The sequence below is a fragment of the Bactrocera latifrons genome, unplaced genomic scaffold, assembly GCF_001853355.1.
Source record: "Bactrocera latifrons isolate USDA-ARS-PBARC rearing strain unplaced genomic scaffold, ASM185335v1 scaffold_10, whole genome shotgun sequence".
Lineage (NCBI taxonomy): Eukaryota > Metazoa > Arthropoda > Insecta > Diptera > Tephritidae > Bactrocera > Bactrocera latifrons.
This window is the reverse complement of record NW_017534408.1, coordinates 843,709-863,192: the sequence shown is the minus strand read 5'-3', so window position 1 is coordinate 863,192 and position 19,484 is coordinate 843,709. Positions and strand designations below refer to the sequence as shown.

At 35.8% G+C, this 19,484-nt stretch overlaps 4 protein-coding genes across 7 annotated transcripts in view; 2 read left to right on the top strand and 2 right to left on the bottom strand.

Annotated features, from left to right (window-relative positions):
• Window positions 1–93: 93 nt before the first annotated feature.
• On the bottom strand, window positions 94–6,160 carry LOC108966965 (putative NPIP-like protein). Of its 2 annotated transcripts, none has more exons than XM_018930160.1 (4): window positions 5,912–6,160; window positions 5,795–5,858; window positions 5,537–5,736; window positions 94–5,466 (listed from the first exon to the last, which is right to left on the bottom strand). In XM_018930160.1, the coding sequence occupies exons 3-4, from the start codon at window positions 5,718–5,720 to the stop codon at window positions 932–934; spliced, it is 4,719 nt and encodes a 1,572-aa protein (XP_018785705.1). In that variant the 5' UTR covers window positions 5,721–5,736; window positions 5,795–5,858; window positions 5,912–6,160; the 3' UTR covers window positions 94–931. The 2 variants fall into 2 exon arrangements, with proteins under 2 accessions (XP_018785705.1, XP_018785699.1); XM_018930154.1 differs by having other exon boundaries at window positions 5,795–5,842.
• A 2,093-nt stretch (window positions 6,161–8,253) lies between these two features.
• Window positions 8,254–12,074, bottom strand: LOC108965717 (serine/threonine-protein phosphatase 5). 2 transcript variants are annotated; one of them, XM_018928315.1, is made up of 9 exons: window positions 12,025–12,074; window positions 11,499–11,938; window positions 10,765–11,003; window positions 10,548–10,698; window positions 10,353–10,474; window positions 9,861–10,131; window positions 9,332–9,782; window positions 9,131–9,212; window positions 8,254–9,052 (listed from the first exon to the last, which is right to left on the bottom strand). In XM_018928315.1, the coding sequence occupies exons 2-9, from the start codon at window positions 11,752–11,754 to the stop codon at window positions 8,990–8,992; spliced, it is 1,635 nt and encodes a 544-aa protein (XP_018783860.1). In that variant the 5' UTR covers window positions 11,755–11,938; window positions 12,025–12,074; the 3' UTR covers window positions 8,254–8,989. The 2 variants fall into 2 exon arrangements, with proteins under 2 accessions (XP_018783860.1, XP_018783852.1); XM_018928307.1 differs by lacking the exon at window positions 12,025–12,074 and having other exon boundaries at window positions 11,499–11,994.
• A 483-nt stretch (window positions 12,075–12,557) lies between these two features.
• Window positions 12,558–14,424, top strand: LOC108965817. Of its 2 annotated transcripts, none has more exons than XR_001993141.1 (3): window positions 12,558–13,376; window positions 13,612–14,276; window positions 14,335–14,424. XR_001993141.1 is itself a non-coding variant. In XM_018928478.1 (3 exons), the coding sequence occupies exons 2-3, from the start codon at window positions 13,164–13,166 to the stop codon at window positions 14,137–14,139; spliced, it is 741 nt and encodes a 246-aa protein (XP_018784023.1). In that variant the 5' UTR covers window positions 12,558–12,879; window positions 13,023–13,163; the 3' UTR covers window positions 14,140–14,424. The 2 variants fall into 2 exon arrangements, 1 of the variants encoding a protein (XP_018784023.1); XM_018928478.1 differs by having other exon boundaries at window positions 12,558–12,879; window positions 13,023–13,376; window positions 13,612–14,424.
• A 1,786-nt stretch (window positions 14,425–16,210) lies between these two features.
• Window positions 16,211–19,484, top strand: part of LOC108965667 — a 10,532-nt gene continuing 7,258 nt past the window's right edge. The window contains exon 1 of the mRNA XM_018928224.1: window positions 16,211–16,622. Coding sequence (XP_018783769.1) covers window positions 16,577–16,622 — 46 coding nt within the window. The 5' untranslated portion in view covers window positions 16,211–16,576. The remainder of the gene's footprint in view (window positions 16,623–19,484) is intronic.

The window sequence follows — 19,484 nt, the reverse complement described above, 5'->3', positions numbered from 1 at the left end:
CATTGCTTTTTTTACACATTTATACCACCTTCGTGGTAATTTATGGGTCCCATGCCGAATGTTCGTATTTTGAAGCAAACCAAGCAAACCAAGCAGACATCCAACTTTCGACTTCTGCGTAGGGGTCGTAGTGCTGCTTAGCCAGTGTGTTCCTATCGATGAAAACAAATAGTAAACGGATCTCCGGACTTGTCATATAATTGCACTCCGAACTACGACAAAATGCCTCTTGATTTCTCCCATCGAACACCTGCACGGTAAGACCCGTATACTCCCAGTTAAGGAGCATAATAAGCTCCTCTCCGGCAGTCCCTGCTGGGATGCTTTTGTAGAAATCTTCTCTGCAGTCATAAGCATGGAGCGAAACCGCCTTCTACGAGCATCAAGAGGTCATCCATCAACTACGTCGACGACATCAAAAAATACGCCGACCAGACTTCGGGCGCAATTACCTTCCGACGAGCACTGAACGTATAGTGGACCCATCAACACCTTCACCGACTCCCTCTCAGTGAATGGCATACTTGGAGTCAAACCACCACCCATTGCAGAAGAAGAGCTCGAGTTGCCGTGAGACACGAAAGTGACGAGAGCAGCAAGTGATGTATGGAAAATTTCAGGTCGATATATCGGACGGATATATCAGACGGACAGACAAACAGATGGGTTTAGCTCAATGACTCAGTTCGTCACGCTAATTATTTTTAAAAATATTTTATAGGGTCTTCGCTCCCTTTCGGGTGTCAGAAACTTCTTGGCAAACTTAATATACTGTCTTCAAGGTATAAAAAATATTTTTTACTTAAATAAAATTATCTTTTTTATTGTTTATTATACGTAAAATTTTGCGTACCGAGTATTTTTGTGTGCTTAATGAAGTTGCGGATTGAAAAGTTTTGCTGTGTTGTTTTACCAATTGAATTTTATGTCTTTAGCAAGGGTTATTATTCTGAGATCTGTTAGATTCTAGAAAACCAGCACATGGATCACATGTATCTGAATTGGAGAAATCAGCACAAGTATCTACATCTTGAACAGTGGGGCAGCAAGGGTCACATGGATCACAAGCATTGGAGCTATTACGCGAACGAATCTGTTCGCAGAAAGGCGCGTAGTTTGCTAAACCAGAGAAGCCTCTCGATGATGTTGACATATATTTGCCGCTCGTTCTTCCAGCACCCGTAGTCGATCCAGATCTATCGGTGGAGGGCATTGTAGATGCAAAAGAAATGGGCGATATATCATTGACATCTTGAACAGATCTTCGTCGATTTCGACGTGGTGTTGAACGCCCAGTTCGTGTCATTGACATGGATGGCGGACTTGGCGGCATGGAACCGTCATTAAGCATTTGACTCATTGGTGACATTTTTCGTTGTTGTAAATGATTTGTGTGTGACATGCCCATTGACGGTGGACTGGCGGGCATTGAAATATCGCCAAGGTTTTCACTAGGTAGTGACATACTTCTCCTACGTTGGTGGCCACCTGTTGCTTTTTCAGTCGGTCCGTCGTGGTAAACACGTGAGATAGAAACAGTTGAGGTCGTTATTTTTAGTTGCTCTTTGGTGCTATCCATTAATGGCGTTTGGCTGTGGCGTCCTTGCGTGCCAGAATGCCCCGGCGTTACACTGTGTTCTTGTTCATAGGTGCCACTTTGTTTAATTGTCGTGTGCGTTTGCTCTACAGTTGCTGGGCCACGATGACCCTGGCCATCCCTACCTTCAGAGTTGCTTCTTTTTGGACTGCCTCTGAACGGGCTACCTCTGGTTGAGTCCGGCTGACTATACGAAAGACGACGTCTAGCTGCATCAGGTCTTGGTGTACTTGTAGCTGGTCTTTGTTTACTAGTAAGGGGGGTTCGTTGTGTGGATGGTGTTCTTAGTAATGTTGGCATAGATTCATCCGCAATTCTGGGGTCTAAGAGGAATCGTCTATCCAGTGGTGATTCATATGAGACATCCGCAAAACTGGGCATAGTGACATGTGAAATATGTTCACTTGCTGGTGATTGGTAAGAAGGTGCAGAAATATCCCCAAGCATTTCGCTAGGTAAGTTCGTAGGCGTGCGTGGTGTTTGCGGAGGTGGAGTTCTCTGATAAGATGGTTGGCTCATATCGTCAAGCCGTTCACTTGGCATGTTTCTTGGTAGAGAAAATCTTCGTGGGGAAGTTACTGGTGTACTGCTGAAGAAAGTTGGCTCACTTATGTCAGCTATTTGCTCGTGAGGTAAATTTGTTGGATAACTTCTTCCCGGTGACGGACCAATAGGTGTAGGTGAACGCAGTGAAAAGTGGGGCGCTGGTGGAATGTGCATTGAGGGCGAATGTGTTTCTCTTAAAGTTGATGAAAGCGGTTGGAATCGTTCGGGTGATTTTATAGTACCAAACTCTGGTTGCATTTCGTGCGTCGGACGTTGAGGAGTGAATGCTTGAAATGCTGTTTGGCCTCGACTACGTAGGTGCGGCGTTTCCGCTGTTGAATGTACGGAACGAGAAGGTGGGGTTGGTGATGAGACGTAGGATGATGCAAATAATGGTGGGCTCTCGTCTGCTAGCCTAGGATCGAGTAGGAATCGCCGATCCAGCGGTGAACCGCATGATGCATTTTGGAAAGATGGTATGGACATTTCATCCAACATTTCACTTGGATATGAAAGAGATGCAACCGGGGGAGTTCGATAAGATGGTGCTGAAACCCTTGATAGTTGTTCTTCGGGAATGCTGGATAAATGTTGCAGAATATTTTCTGCGGACATAGACGGTAAGTCATCCACGCATGGTGGAGTGACATCGGCAAGGTTGTCACATGGCATGTCGGATAGATCAAAGCTTAAACGTCTACGTATTGAGTCACGCAAATTTTCTATTTGTGCTGCTGGCCGTGGGCTTTCGGAGAGTATACCAGAATCCGCGGAAGGAGGGACTAACCTGGTAGGTGAACTTTTCGGAAATTTAGTCTTAATCTCTTTAGTGTGTGTTTGTATGGATCCGCGTGGATCAACCGTGACAACAATGTGCTGGGTGGTGCTTTCAAGTTGCCCATTCTCGTTTTCCGTTCGTTCTATAACTGTTTCTCGAACACATTCACCTGGTGGCATCCCGCCACTGTTCAAACTAGGTTGTGCTGGATGACCAGATGTGTCAGCCAGTGGTCTATGAAGTTTAGATTTTAATGAATTGAAACGTTGAATAATTTCGCAATATGTTTTGTCAAAGCTCGATTCGTCTTTTATACTCGATGAATATTGATTTCCATGTGACAGCGATGGTGATCTAGAAGAAAACATTGTTGGCATGGACTCATCAGCCAAACGGGGATCTAAAAGGAATCTTCGGTCCAATGGTGATCCACACGAAGTGTCCGCAAAAGATGGCATTGATTCATAAGATAAATGCTCGCTACCTGGCGATTGATACTTTGGTGAACTTATGTCACATAACATATCTGATGGTAGATTCTTTGGCATTTCCGGTGTCCTAATAGGTGGCGTTCTCTCAAAACATGGAGCACTAATATCAGATATGCATTCGCTGCCCATATTACTGGGGAATGACCTTTGAGGCGGCGATGCGTTGTAATAACTGCTAAAATATTCTGGTTCAGTTATATCTGTCAAACATTCATCGGGCATATCTGTTGGCATTGGACATCTTGGTGTTGATCTCACCGGTGTAGGAGATCGCAAACTGAAATGTGGGGCAGGTGGTGTAGGAGAACACACAGGTGAGGGACTCCTTGAACGTGTAGACCTCGGTGCTGGTGAATACCGAGGAGAATATTGTGATCGTTGAGGAGTTGCAGATCGGGATTGTGCATGTGGAATGGAGGGATATATTGCTGTTGGTTGAGCACAAGGCGGAAGGGATCTGCACGGCGATAAACTGCGAGGTGAAGGAGCAAAAGATGGTTGACTTTCGTCCATAATTCTTGAATCCAATAAAAATCGGCGATCCAATGGTGATCCACAGGATGCGTCTTCAAATGAAGGCATTGTCATGCTGGACAAACGTTCACTACGTGGTGTGTCGTACATCGGTTGAGACATATCACATAAAAGTTCGGATGGCAGTTCATGTGGCAGAGATGGTGTTCGTGCGGGTGGGGTCCTTTCATATGATGGCTCACTAATATCCCCAAGACATTCACTAGGTAAATTACTAGGCAGGGGACGCATTTGACCAGGTGTTCGAGGAGGACTGCTGTAGTATGATGGTTCACTGACATCTGTTAGACATTCACTAGGCAAATCTTTAGGTAGAGAGTGACCCCGGACTGGTGTCGGGGAATAATAGGAAAAATGTGGCGCTGGGGGAGTAGGTGTACCTACTGTGGAAGGAGACGAAGCTCTCATGGGTGAGCATTCTGCAGTTGCTGAACGTTGCGATATTAACTGTGCAAGATTGAACCTACGAGGTGGTCGTTTGCGTATCGGAGTAGGCTCATAGTTTTGTTGTTCCTGCTGGAGTACTGCACACGGTGAAGGACAAACACCTTGTGAAGTTGGCGCTGCTGGCAAAGGTGTGTCTCTTCTGGAGAAGGATCGTTTCGGCGAGGAAGCACGTGAGGAGGCGAATGACGGTGGGCTTTCTTCGGCCAATCTGGAATCCAAGAGGAAGCGCATATCTAACGGTGAACCACATGAGGCGTCCTCGAATGAAGGCATCGTCATTTGTTCTAATGCCTCACTTGGAAAGGACATGGACGGCGTTGGCGGTGAACCAAACGACGGTGCGCTAATATCGCAAACCATATCGGAAGGCAAATTCTCCGGCATTTGCACTCTTGCTGGTGATGGCATATCGGAGACGGTGCGTTCAAATGAAGGCACAGAAATATCTTCCAAGCATTCGCTGGGATACTGTACCGGCGACGGCTGTAGTCTGATTGGCGAAAAATGAGGTAGCGGTGTTGGTGTCGGCGCCGGTGGTGTTGGTGCACACACATCGGGTGTATCCATTAAACCGATAGGTGTATAATGTATTTGTGGCGACGGCGAGCACATTGTGCTATTGCATATTGGAGCCGATTCGTCATCTAAGCAACTATCCGGAAATGATTGCCTTCTGTGTTGGTGCACTGGCGATTGTGTACGCCTCGGAGGGCTAGTTGAAATGGCTGATATATCGAGAAAGTCCGGCGCGGATATATCGCATAAATCAGGAGTTCTTTGTTGCTGTCTTCTGGGCGACTGCACACGCCTTGGCGGCGTTTGAGCCGGCCACGGTGAAGCATCTGATATTTCGCAAAACTCCGGTGCGGATATATCGCAAATATCAGGCGTTTTTGGCTGTTGCGGACAAACATTGCATGCGTTCTCGTCATAAGCTTCACTAAAGTTGGGGCTTGAAAAATCATCCAGCTGTTCTGATGGCAGATCACAGATATTGAATTGCGGCTGCTGTTGATATGCTGGCCTAGCGTTCGCCGCGCGCATCGCTTCGAAGGCCCCAGCATTCGTTTCAACTGTGAAATGAAGTACGATGTGAGCGCAGGCGTACGAAGTTCATACTTAAAATGTGCGGCGTTAACTTACAGTTAAGATTTTCGAACATACGCGGATGTTGGAATTGCTCATCTTCGCATAAACCAAATTCGTGCGCCTCATATTGGCGTGGCGAAGGCGGAAACCTAGGCGTGGCTGCGTCCAAACTGCGTCTGGGAGCACATTGTCTTGCCGGCCGGCAGCCACGCACGCGATCCTCATTAATTTCATGCATGCTATTAAACCGTGTTCTTCGAAGAGAAAAATACCGTTACTTGCTATATGCGATACAAACTTCAAGTTGACTACCTTCGATTTTCGAAATATGTTGGTGTTGTTTGTGCTTCATTGGGGCAACTAAAAACAGAAACAACTAAATATATTCCAATTAATGGCCTGACGCCAAAAAAATAGCACTTCCAATACCTCATTCTACTGTGTGCGCAGAAACTGGGCGCTTCATATATTCAATGCTAAAAAATAAACAGATACGAGTCCTGTAAGTCAAAAATATATTTCGTGCCGAAAGCCTGGCTCCAAAGTTGTCGCAAGCTATTCGATTGGTAAAACAGCAAACTGTTGGATTTTGTGCTGATTTGTAACGGAAATTTTACAACAAACTAAATGGTTTAAAAATCTTTAGTTTTTGACTAAAAAAAATTTTTTTTTGTAGTGTTTTTGAAAGTCTGAATTTTGTGGCACATGTAGTGTGTGTAAAGTTCCAAAAAAAAAAAAAAAATTATAATAATAAGAAAAATAAAAGAATGCTTGAAGCAACTGTCACATTGGAGGCAGTGTAACCATTTAAATACACACGAAGCAATGTTTTGAAACTATGTGAAGTTCACTTTATTAAAAATTTTAATTTGATACATATGTACGTATGTATTGTTTTAATTGCTCTATACTTTGTTTTCATTCCAGTTCACGCATATCAAAATGCAATTTTCCATTTTCACACTTAATATGAATATATATATATATATATTTATATGTATGTATGTATGTATTATATATAAATATATGTATGTATGTGTGACTAAGAGTATGTGGCATCTAGCCCAGCCATTCATGCAGAGTTAAATTCATTCGGCAACATGCATGCACCAATTTATGTTCTATGCGGCTGTTTGTCTTTACAATTTCTCGTTTTTTACTGCTTACACTAGACCGAAACTAAAGCATAGCGGTAGATATATGTTTGTTTATATAAACAAAGTAAATTTAGAGGAAATTTAAAAGTTTACAAAAGAACTAAAATTCATTGACTGTATCGTACTCAAAATTCCGAATTTTTCAATTTAAGAATTATGTAATAAAAATTATATTTTTAAAAATTTTGAATTAAATTAAATTTTCAATATTTAATTTCAAAATTTTCGAAACTTCACTAAGTTTCAACTTTTGAAAATTGGTATTATGAGTTGGATATTCGATATTTAAAAATTTTGAATTAAAAGTTAAATTTTCAATATTTAATTTGAAATTTTTCTGAAATTTTAAATTAAAAGTTTAAATTTCAATATTCAATTTCAAAATTTTCGAAACTTAATTAATTTTCCAAAATTCGAATTTAAAGTTAAATTTTCAATATTTAATTTCAAAATTTTCGAAACTCAATTAAGTTTTCAATTTTTAATACCAACAACTTCAAATACAAATTAAACTAATTTTTTATATATATTGAAATTTAATTTACATTTATATTTGTTTCATACATAGCAAGAATTTAAAATTTGTCTTTAATCCCAAAACCAGAATTAAAAATTGATAAAGTATAAATCGTGTAAGCTTACCGACCAGTGCTCTATAATATTGAAAATGTTGGCTCTGTGCTAGTTCTAGTTCAAAACGGTAGAACACGAAACAAGCGAACGCAAAAAAATAATAATTTCCTTTGATTCTTAATTGTATACTTGGGATTATTTTTATTTTACAATACGCTTTTTGGGATTAAAAATTTAAAACAATTTAAACCAATTTTTGGAACTTAATTTTTTAGTTCCATTTTTGTGATTAAAATATATTTTGTTTAATTTTTTTCTATCCGGTATTTAGGAAAAAATTTAAAAAATGAAATTAAAAAATTTAATCCGGTTTTTTTAATTAGCTTTTTTTCAATCCAATATTTGGGAATTAAGATTTTTTTATTTTACAATACGGTTTTTTAGATTAAAAATTATATTAATTAAGATTTTTTGGGATCAAAAATAATTAAACCCGGTTTTTGGAATTAAAATTTTTAATTTTTTAGTTTTTAGTTCCGTATTTGTGTTGTGTGAAAATTAAAAATAATTTAATCCGGTTTTTAGAATTTTTTTTTACTTTTTTAGTTCCGTATTTGGAATTAAAATATTTTTTTCCAATCCGGTATTTGTGATAAAAAATTAAAAATAAATTTTAATCCGTGTTTTGGCTAAAAAATTTGAAATATTGTAATCCGGTTTTTGGTATTGTTTAGTTTTTAGTTCCTTATTTAAAATTGAAGTTTTTTTGTAATCCGGTATTTGGGAAAAAAATTAAAAATAACTTTTAATTCGATCATTGGAATTAAGTTTTTTATATTTCTTAATCCCGTATTTGAAATTAAATTACAAATATAAAGTTATTTTAATTAAGATTTTCGACATTAAAAAATATTAATTAAATTATTTATTTCTTAATATATTATTTGCAACCCTGATAGTGCTTAGTGCTTTTTGCATAAGACATCTTAATATATAACTATATAAAAATAATATATAATTATAAAATGAATAAAACGACGCTTTTGGATATATTCATAGCAAAACATATTTTCCTTTCTCTATTTCTATACATTTTTTTACAGTTGTATATACGTGTTAAATGTAAAATAAAACTAAAATGTGGCATAATTTAGATTTTGGTTGACTTAAACGCATTTTCGTTCGGTTGATAAAATTTGCAAAGCAATTGAAAATTGGTAAAAAGCTTAATGAAAAATACAAAAATTGTGTATGTGACTCGACAACTTTTTACATTATTTTCGACTTTAAAAATTGAAAACAAGTAACCAACAAATCAATAAGTAATTGCATGTAGTTTAATTTAATATTCTCTGCATTTTTTGTTTTGAAATTTGCAAAATAAACTTTAACAAAGCCAAGCTTTTAGGAAGCAGGTTTTTACGCTAAAAACTGCGTATATCGAATATAGTGAATTTACGGTTCGCAATATGTTATACTATTAAAATTAGATAGTAATTGATGTTTTTACCATACTAGTTTAAAAATAGATTGTAGTTAGCATGTTCTTTATTTTAGCGATTCTATACTAAGCACCAGTTTACGTTTTCTTCTTTATAAATGTGAAACTCTGTGACTTTATTTCGTGAGCAATTTTTGAGTTCAAAATGCGGTAGTGTTCATACGACATGCTGATATTTTTGTTTTATCGTCTAATGATTTGTTTCCTTGTTTAAGATATACAATACTTGCTTAAACGCCAGCCGAATTTTATATTACTATACAGAGTTAACTTAAACTACATGGACAGCATGCTCATTAAGCTGTTTGCATATGCCATTGGCTTTACATCAGGATGAGGCTGTAATGAAGCAAAAAAATTCCATTACGTTTACAGACTTTCAAAGGGTCGTGAAAAAGTTTGTATGAATATACTTACCACAGATTCGAATGATTTGAAATTCGGTTTCAAATCATTGCCTTTTATTGTTATAAAAGCGCCCATATTGCCCATAGTATCGCTGTTAGAAAAAATTACGGTAAACAATTTTATTTACGATATTGCGATTTTGGATATACGATATTACGATATTGTTGCAAGCATTATATGCTCATTAGATTACAAATTGACATAACTTACCAGTAATTAGGTGCGGAAAACACCGTAATGCATTGGCCATCATGTGTGACTTCATAGCCCATATCTTTGACCTCATGACTGCGTACAACATAATCCAAATTATTTCGTTTACAAAATGCCTTTGTAACATCGGGTCCGAATTGTATGCCCACACCACGTTTCGAGGGACCACGACCGGGCCATGCTTGCGGATCGGACCATAATAGTTCACACATGAGTCCCTCCTCGGGTGGCTGGCAGTTGCGGTCGATGCAGCGTAAGTCATCTAAAACGACATTGTCTTTCGAAAACAGACCACCATGCATGACAAGAATCTTCTTGTTAATGCAATGGCATAGCGGCAACCAATTGAATACACGCGTAAACATATCAGCCATGCGGGAGGTATATTTTGCCGATACTTCACCAGTGAAGCCGTACATGTGATTCATGTTAATGCTCTCGTGGTTGCCTAAAATACGTGAATATAATTAATCTCAGTAAATTTCATTACTAAATGATCATTAAAATTTGTTTTATTTTTACTTACCACGAGACATAAAGAAGTGATTCGGATATAAAAGTTTAAAACCGAAAAGTGTGAATATACACTCAACAGAAAATGAGCCTCTATCAACGAAATCGCCATTGAATAGATATGGATTCGTCGGCGATGGCAAGCCATTTATTTTGAAGATATTCATAAGATCATAGAACTGACCATGAATATCGCCACAAATTGTAAATTTCGATTCATCGGGTACATTAATGTCAACGAGCGAGGGTTGCGTTCGCATATATTCGTCAACATCGCAGAGTATCTGGAAAACAATTTAGTGATACAGTTTTTTTCTTTTAGATATAGATATTAGGTAGACTAACAAAACGGTGATTGAATATTTAGTATGTAATGAGAGATATGAGCGCGTACATTTAGGTGGTAATACAAATACTAATCTAATCTATAAAAGATTATATGATATATTTATGTATGTAAAAAGTCATAGAAATGCAATTATGAAATGATCAACTTAATACGTACTTTATAAGCGTATTTACGGTGCAAAATTTTTTGGTTTTTGTAATGCTCCATTAGTTCCAACATGAATTCCAATGTTACTTTGTTATCTTTGAGGGCCGGCCCCGTATAAGCATCTTCGATTGCTATAATTTATTATAAATAAATAAAAGCGGAATGAAATCAATGGTCATGCCACTAATTGCACATTTGCTTTACCTATATCTTCTAGTTCTTTGTACATTTCGGCTAACGTTTTTTCGGGTGTATCAACCGCGATGGCACGTTCGAAAGCACGCATTTTAACTATTTTATTGCATTCCGTATACTTAAGTTTAGCATCTTTGTCATTGGGTCGACATTTTGAGACCTAAAATTATAAACAAAAAATTATTTTATTTTTTTTATCACATGAATAAAAATTATTTGTACTTACATATTCAAAATCGGCTAACGCTTGCTTGAATTTACCAAGTGACATTTGGGCTGCGGCACGACGGTAATAGCCCTTCAAGTACGTTGGATCCGCTTTAACAGCGGCGATACCATCTTGTAGAGCGTAACCAAAACTCTCTTCTCGCAGATGAGCTAGTGAACGGTTGGCATAGTATATTGCACAGGGGCATAACTCTATAGCTTTCGTGTACATTTCAATTGCTTTAGTGAATTCCTTATCTGCGAATACAAAGTAAGTTGATTTTTAATATTTTGAAATAAACGATAAAAAAATTTTTGATATTTTTTAATTTACATAATTTCGAGATATATCAATAACCAAACATTCAACATTTTGACTTTGTACTTTTCGAGTCGTCCGCAAATTCAATTTACATTATCGCAGACCAATTAACACCTAATGACAACTACATATATTATATTAGTAGCAAAAACGTTAAGACGACAGACGGGAATCGGTTCGGCGGGTTGTCATACTCAATATTTGCATATTTGCCGTCTATGTTGTTGTGAGGTATTGCACAGTTTAAGGTTAGAATGAAGCACGATTAAGGGTGCGCGCAATGTTTTTAGTTGTAACACACGCGCCTACGTATTAAACGAAAGTGCAACGACATTAAAATAATAATCCACGCGAATCTTATACAACTAATTTATGTTTTCTATGGTCATATAAGTATTACTTGGTTAGTGTCAACATTAATTTTAACTTACTTTTTAACATCTCATTTCCCTGATTTTTGTAATTTTCTGCTAAATCCTTTTGTTCATCGACACCATTGTTGGTTGCTTCTTGCGTTGTTGTTGACGTATCCATTTTAGTGGTCTTTTCCACTGCATTATTATTCTCGTTCAACGCATTATTGAGGGTGGAGGCGGTTGAGTCGGTGCCTTTAGCGGTTGCTTTACTCACTCCATCCAATATTTTATCCTCGTTGTTTTGCTGCACTTCAACTTGCGCCGCCGACATGTTTCCAGCAATTTTCCCTTAAATTTTCTTCACAATTTTTTATTCCTTTATCACTAATTCGTATGCTGCACTTCCTTTATGGTGGATTTGATACTCGTGCAAGTGAATGCGTTGGCGCTGAGGTCTATATGATTTGATTATCTATGAATTCTGTTTTTGCTAAACGCGTCCTTATTTTTATATACTTTGTACCGAAAATTAAATAGTTTTCTTAATTTAATGTCTTTAAGAAATTATAATTATTACATTCTAACTTTTCTCTCGATTTACCTGCTTAAATTTCTGAAATGAAAAAAAGGTGCTCATCTAGAAAAGGAAATTTTCTGACATATGTTTCAAGTGATGCCAGATAACATATGTTTTACGATAAGGCGGGAAATTTATTTAATTTTATTAATTTTTTAATATGATTTTGCCAATTGATCGTAAGAAAATGAAGACCTATTTGGAAAAGCGATTTTGGAAAATTTTGCCTGGATAATTCTGTGGAGTTGATAATAATATTTTGATATAAATTATTGTAAGTTACCTTTACCAATTCCAGGCTCTAGTGAGAAAGAATAGCTTTCTTTTACAAATTTTTAAGGGAGTCCCGGGTAAATAAAATTCTTCACTCAGGAAGTATGATTTATGGAATTAATCAATTTACTAAACAACACTTGAATCAATTTAGTTAATAATTTAATATTATATGATTTTGTTGCCCCTACTTTTTACTCCGTAACGTCCCTCCTTTTTATCTTTTATAAATGATGTGTCCTCGGATGTTGGCAGCTTCGAAGCTCTTTGACAGCTCTTTAATTACAATTGCATAGAAAGAAAAACAAAACTAAAATGCATTTTTATAATGGTGAATGCAATAATTTGCACGAAATCTTAAAGTAAAAAAATTAAAAACTTTGATAATTGTAAACTTACAAATTCAAATTGAAGTTAGCGGCTTATAATTCTGACTAGAAATGGGAATTGTGCATATGTACATATGAACAAAACAAGATTGCATTATATCCAAATGTGCATTCCTATGCTTTTAAGCAATTTAGAGATTCTAGTTTTTCATCTTTGACTTTTCTAGTCGAAGAAAACTGTCGCGCAGAGCTCAAAAAGCTAGGTTGTTTGGAAAAGGTAAGCTGGGCTGAAAAGAGAGCGGTAATAGCATTTGTATTTGTGCAATCGAGTGAGCGAGTGCTGCAATAAGAAAAGATCGGCTTTAAGTATCTTACGTATACAAAAGTGAAAGAATTAAAGTTTAGTTAATATCAATTCAGATGTCGAGGTAGCTGGACTAAATGCGGTGACTCAGTCGACAAAAACACTTAAAATTCCAGTGAACTGCATATTAATTCACAAACTTTTGGTAGTATATTGATTGAAAACTATCACAAATATTATAATATTAGGCCATAGTAATGGCTATGAACAATTTATCAATTGATGGCGAGTTTCGTTACATCATACAGTGGTTTAACGAGTGGAGTGAGTTGCAGCGCGATGACTTTGTACCGGTGTTGTTAGAGTATCTACAGCAGGGAATTCCTAACGAGGTTTATATGAACGGCATTGTAAACTCTGTGTCCCAAAGCAGCATTCAGGATAAGCCAATGAGTTTATTCCAATGTAGGGTAAGTATAGTGACTGCTATGTATATGTAAACAGTTATAACGTATATCAAAAAATAAAATAAAATAGAATTAATGAATATAAACTAAAGCATACATTCTCTCCTAATGCTCCTATCTGTTATTTTTATAGTGATTGTAATTTAAGAAATTTGTTTAAAGTATAATATTTGCTTAAACTTTTTCATAAATAATTCACCAACTTCGTTTTTGTAATGTACTATTTAATTTTTGTTAGATAAAACTCTTCCGTGAGTGGAACAAAAAATGGCCTGCAGAATTAAAACTGAAGTTGCAGGAAAAAGTTACCGAAATAGATTCAAAAGTGGGTGAAAAGCTTACAAACGAAATCACGCCTAATGGCAATGAACATGTGAATGGTTGTAACGGTGATGCAGTCGCGACAGAAACATGCGATGAAGTTAATGAAGTAAATGGAGAGAATAAAACAACTGTTGAAATAGTTGACGAATCTAATGAGGTTGCAGAGGTGTCAAATAATTTGGAGAGCCATATTGTAGAAGCACTAAATAATGAAACTCCAGTCGATGACAATAATATGAATGAAAACGGCGGCGATAACCAGATTGAAGACACAAATCCCATATCAACCGTGGTCACAGATACTGCTATCGAAAATTCTATTAATAATGCACAGTTACATTTGGAACCAGATGAACAAGTTCAAATACAAGCACAAAATGCATTCGAAGAAAATATAGCTGTAGTCGATAGCATTGCAACCACCACTGCCACTGTCGCATAAAAGCATCGACTGATCCATAAAAAGAAAAGAAACATCAAATAGCAGTTATTTACCGGCTCTAGCATGGCTACTAATAGTAAGCAAGAACAAATATGGAATTAATTATCTACATTCACATCTCATATAAACGGAACACGGTAAATTTGCTAATTGACTTTGATTATTCTGTAACAACTCATTCAATTACCGTTATAGATCAACGTATTTAAGTGAATAAATGAATTAGATTTACAAAATATGAAATGAGATGTGCTAAAACAAAACTTTTGCAACACTTGCATTAAATACAAAATTCCAATGATCTACACAAAATATTCAAAATGAAATCATTTATTTCCTCGAAATCATATCATTCCATTTAAATTATGTTCAAAACATAGCATTTCCATTTTTAATTCTAGACTTTAAAGCAACTAGTCTAAGTATATACATACATATATCTATTTTTTTTTATCAATTCTTAACTGAACAAAATAAATAAAAAACTGTAATATTTGTAGTAATTTTTTGTACAATTGTGGGTTTAAGAATCACGAAGAAATAAAAAAAAAATTTCATTCTTGCAAATATTCCTTTTGTGTTTTGATTTGCAATTCACCGTTCTATTACTCATTATAGACTACATACGTCAATTTGTGACACAAACACACATAGCCGCTTTAATCAACTATTGTATTCAAATATCGGTTTGCAATAATCTCATCAGCATTAGTAATTAATATTGCGAACCAATGTAGCACAGTGTGATAAGCTACAGTTATAAATTATAAAATATAACTGTAATTGCTATAAAAGATTTGCCACAGAAAATGTATCACTATATAGTGGAACTGGGAAAACTATTTCAACGCCGTTTGGAATATTGAAAATAATGTACGCGTGAGAGTCGGTGAGAAGAAATGTTTAAAATGAATCGCCAATTTTTCAAGTACACTAAATTTTGGAATTGTTCGAATTCATTGAACTAGGGGCTGGATCAAAAGAGCCTCATGTACGGAAGAAGTGAGACTTTGAGATTGTGGCAAAGTCAGTGTGCTCTGTCGGATGTTAAGCCAGGTTCATATCGGTTCGTTAAGCCGATTGTTATTATACAAAGCCAATTCTACCACTGTTTTTGCCAATTACATTTCGATTTTCGAATGGTTTTGGTGAGATCCTATGAACGGGTACGAATTTCTGTTCTTCTGTTAAACACACTCAAAAAGAAGTAAGGAGATGAAACTATGGTAACCTCTATTTCTATCGGTTTTGATATAAATTGTTTGAGTTTTATTAATAATAATTATGGATCCACTAGGAATCTGTGATTTTTGTTCCAAAACCCGATAAGATTTTTGTTTCATCTGGTTAGTGTTTTTTTAACGGTTTTGTTTATATATTATATTTATATAAACATATTTTCACGGTATAGTACCACCTGAAGGCAGACAAAGAATTGTTGTCGGAATCGTCTAACGGAGGACCCGGACATACGTAAAACAACTGATTGCCAAGGATATTGGGTATTTGATGTTAAGAGTGTCATTTGTGAACTTCAAATATCAACAAAAAAAATTAAAATTGAAATTTTTAATTAAAATTAAATTTGAACTAATTAAAAATTACCATTTTTAACCCTCAAATATTAACAAAATAAAAAATTAAAGTTAATTAAATTTTAAATAATTACATAAAGTTAAAGAGTTTCATTTTGGACGAAAAAATTTAAATTAATTAATTAAAATTAAGAAAATTGCAGAAATTTTTGTCTATCACATTACCCATATGAACACACTGTAGCCTGCACTGTGTGACCCTACCTCTTCTGCGCTTATGCGCTACAGATTTACTGCTCCGGTTTCGCCATACTGCCGCTAAGGTTAACCGAAACGGCGCTATTCTTTGCTGCAATACAGAAAAGTGTATGAAACAGTTTTTTTCGCCGCATTAACATATGTTGTTGTTGCGCAGCGCTACATATGTTTATCATTTATTCATTCTCCACTTGCTGCCTTTTCCGTATTTCCGGCCTTTATACGCTCAAACAAACACAATTTTTTTGAAACCGTTTCAATAACGAGTTGAGCGCGAAACGTGTTGGTTGATAGAAGCTACACGTGGGAAGCTTTATTTTTAACGGAAAAAAAACTTTTTTTCAAATCTGTAGAAAAACAGTGTATTTTAAACAGTTCATACTTTATATAAGTGCAGATGTACAAATAAATTAAAATAAAAAATTACTTTTCAAAGTGCGCGCCCATGCAAGTGAAGCCAATCGAATCCCAATTTGTAGATTAAATCTGTCCGTGTAATTAAAACTTGTCTATTAGGGTCCACACTGACGCAGAACCGTCTGCGCTGAACGTGCTGTGTATACAACACCAACAATTAAATTAAAAATACAATTAAATTAAAAATACATACAGGTGTGAATAAAAATATTTAAATTAAATAAACAATGCGCCGGTGGAGTTGTTTGCTGATTTTGTGTACATTTTATAAAGGTGAGCATGTTTATAGTGCAAAAATACATACAAACGTATATAGCAGTATGCTGCGGCGCTTAAAGTTTAAAGAATGTTGTTCCTTATGAAGTGGGTATGGATTTTGGTATAAATATATGTATTCGTATAATAATATCTAAGTGAAATATGTGGCAAAATGTGTATGCACTTCCTATTGCTCGCAAAAAACCACGAAGTCGTTACTAATAGTCATGCAGAATAGGATTGACGCGCAACTCAGATAAAAAAAAATCTCAAAATGTTTTTAATCCTTTGTAATTGAAAATTAATTCGATTATGCATCAAATTACAAAACGTTTCATGAAATATATTTAAATTTCACATTTTCTTTGATTTTTATTGTTTTAAATTTTTATTAGCGATCTTCAACGGCAGCAACAAATTCCTTCGTTCACATATATTTTTGGTGTAATTGCAATCTGGTCGTTCCAGTCTTTCCAACAGAGAACGTACATTTATAGAGAAGGTTCATGCAGAGAATGTATAAACATGTATGTTTATATAGAGAAAGTCCAACCAGAGATAATTCCTGGTATAAACATTCTGGTCTTTTTCTATAAAATTATGTTCTCTGCCCAATCCAGTCAACTGTCAAAGTTCGGAGGTGAGCGGTTCTCACATTTCCAGTGACAGGAGAGTTGGGGATCTCTTTATCTCTGCATCAAATACTAGCAAAATACCATATGAGCAATGTAGTATTTTGCTGATAACAAATAATAATAATATATATTTTTTTTTTCAAAATCATTTTTACCACAATTTTACTACTTTCAATTTACAGTGTATGAAAGCATGTCATCTCTTAATAAATACGTGCATAGTAATTTATTAAAGCTAATGACATTTTAGTCCGAAATTCTGTTTTAAATAATCATGAGTGGCATTGGGATTTTCCATAGAATTTCTGAAGATTTAAAATCGATTAAGGGGCTAGAGCGTGTGACACATGTAATCTGGTTTCAAAAGCAAAGCAAAAAAAGAGACAAAAAGACAAAGACAAAAAAAAAATCATATAAAAACAAGCTTCTGCAATTGGCAGGGGGGATGCGTAAGTTCGGCTTACTCGAATTAATTTTTTTTTTTTTTTTAATTTTTCCAAATTTAGTGTGGCTCTGCATTAATGTAATCACGCGGCAGTTTGCCGAATATGCGTTTAACGAGTTGCTTATGCCATTTATGTGCATATGTATGCTTGTATTAAGTATAAGCTAAACGCTTTGCCCTTGACTGTGACGCAATGCGCCAGCTATATACATATACATACATATGCCGGCAATTCTTGTAGCATTGTCACAAAACAAAAGACTTCGGACATGAACGCGCAGTTGTACAGTGTAGGAGTGCTGAAGTGCTGCCGTATTTACATACAAATTGCAACAAGTGTAGATGAAATATTTATTCTAAATAAAAAGTAAGTTTCTGCACCCGGTTATGTGAATTTAATAAATATAATTATATACATATAAATGATTAATAACTTTTTTCATGTGAGAACCTGATTAACTGATCACTTGCTATAAATTTATACTAGATTGTGCGCTCATTTAATATTAAAAATTATATTCCTCTCTTATGGGTCCACCGAGTTGGAGATTTCGAAAAATTTAAGTTTTTATTTCTATGGTCTATATCTTTAAAAATAGCGTACTAACATTTTTTCCTTCTAAAGTGTAGCAACTTAGTACAATCAGCTTGAGTTTATTTTAAACGCGTTTTTCTTAAAATTCGAACACAAAACAACTCATCTTTTTTACTTTTTTCTGCTTATTTTGTATATGTTTGTAAATAAAACCATCTCGGTTTCACTTGCGTAGATGGTGAGACCACTTCCGTCTGCCCAATTTGTTACGACGCTAAGATATTCCTGCGTTACGATACTGAGGAACTTTCCTTTGACTATAAGTGCTAGATCGCCTGTATACCACGATACTCAAGTTTTTTAAGCAGGTCGTTAACGACCAGAATTTATAGAAGAGGAGAACTTCAGCACCCTCAATATCAAGGAAAGTCCCAACAGCGAATTGTGCTTCTGATAGATAATCCCTTCTCCTTATGTATCTTTCCAACAGTCTCTCCAGAGTTTTTAGTAAGAGGGAGGAGAGGCTGATGGGACGCGTTACGTGGGAGCCCCTACCAGACTTCGAGATGAACGTAACTCTGACTCGTTTCCAGGCCCTCGAGATGTAACCCAGTCTTATGCAGTTCGTATAGGTAGGTGACGACCAGTTGCATGACACTTTAACAGCTACTGCAGCTGCACTGGCACATATAATGTCATCCGGCCCCGGGAACTTAAACGAATTGATCGCCCAGGTAAAGTGCGGTTCATCCAGGAGATCGATAAAGGCTTGGTAATTATTTTGCAGCACTCCGTGAGATATCACCCCAGAGGACGTATTGTTCGGGAAGTGAGCATCAAGAGCATTTAAATGAGAGTGTATACAGTACAGTTAAGACATTAAATACGTTCTCAAGCACACTTACGACAAAAATCAACTTTTTTCTGGGTATATTTTCAAGATATTTAGTAAAAACATAATATTAATATTATGAATTATTAATATTAATAATTAAAAAGTATTTAACAATATTCGAGGTTAGACTTAAAAACGACATATTTACATCGAATTTTCATATTTATCTTATTAATACTCTATCTATATCTTTTGAGTTACATTACTTTATTTATTTTTATACTCTCGCAACAAAGTTGCTAAAGAGAGTATTATAGTTTTGTTCACATAACGGTTTTTTGTAAGTCCTAAAACTAAAAGAGTCAGATATAGGGTTATATATACCAAAGTGATCAGGGTGACGAGTAGAGTTGAAATCCGGATGTCT

Bases quoted from the DNA above. Each gene is read 5' to 3' on its own strand.
- LOC108966965 (XM_018930154.1), bottom strand. The intron at 5,737-5,794 runs GTAGTCAACTTG...TTCTCTTCGAAG, and splicing joins ACATATTTCGAAAATCGAAG to AACACGGTTTAATAGCATGC. The intron at 5,467-5,536 runs GTAAGTTAACGC...TTCATTTCACAG, and splicing joins TATGTTCGAAAATCTTAACT to TTGAAACGAATGCTGGGGCC.
- LOC108965717 (XM_018928315.1), bottom strand. From the start codon at position 11,754: ATGTCGGCGGCGCAAGTTGAAGTGCAGCAAAACAACGAGGATAAAATA. The intron at 10,475-10,547 runs GTAAAGCAAATG...AATAAATTATAG, and splicing joins CAAAGAACTAGAAGATATAG to CAATCGAAGATGCTTATACG. The intron at 10,132-10,352 runs GTACGTATTAAG...ATTGTTTTCCAG, and splicing joins ACCGTAAATACGCTTATAAA to ATACTCTGCGATGTTGACGA.
- LOC108965817 (XM_018928478.1), top strand. From the start codon at position 13,164: ATGGCTATGAACAATTTATCAATTGATGGCGAGTTTCGTTACATCATA. The intron at 13,377-13,611 runs GTAAGTATAGTG...AATTTTTGTTAG, and splicing joins TGAGTTTATTCCAATGTAGG to ATAAAACTCTTCCGTGAGTG.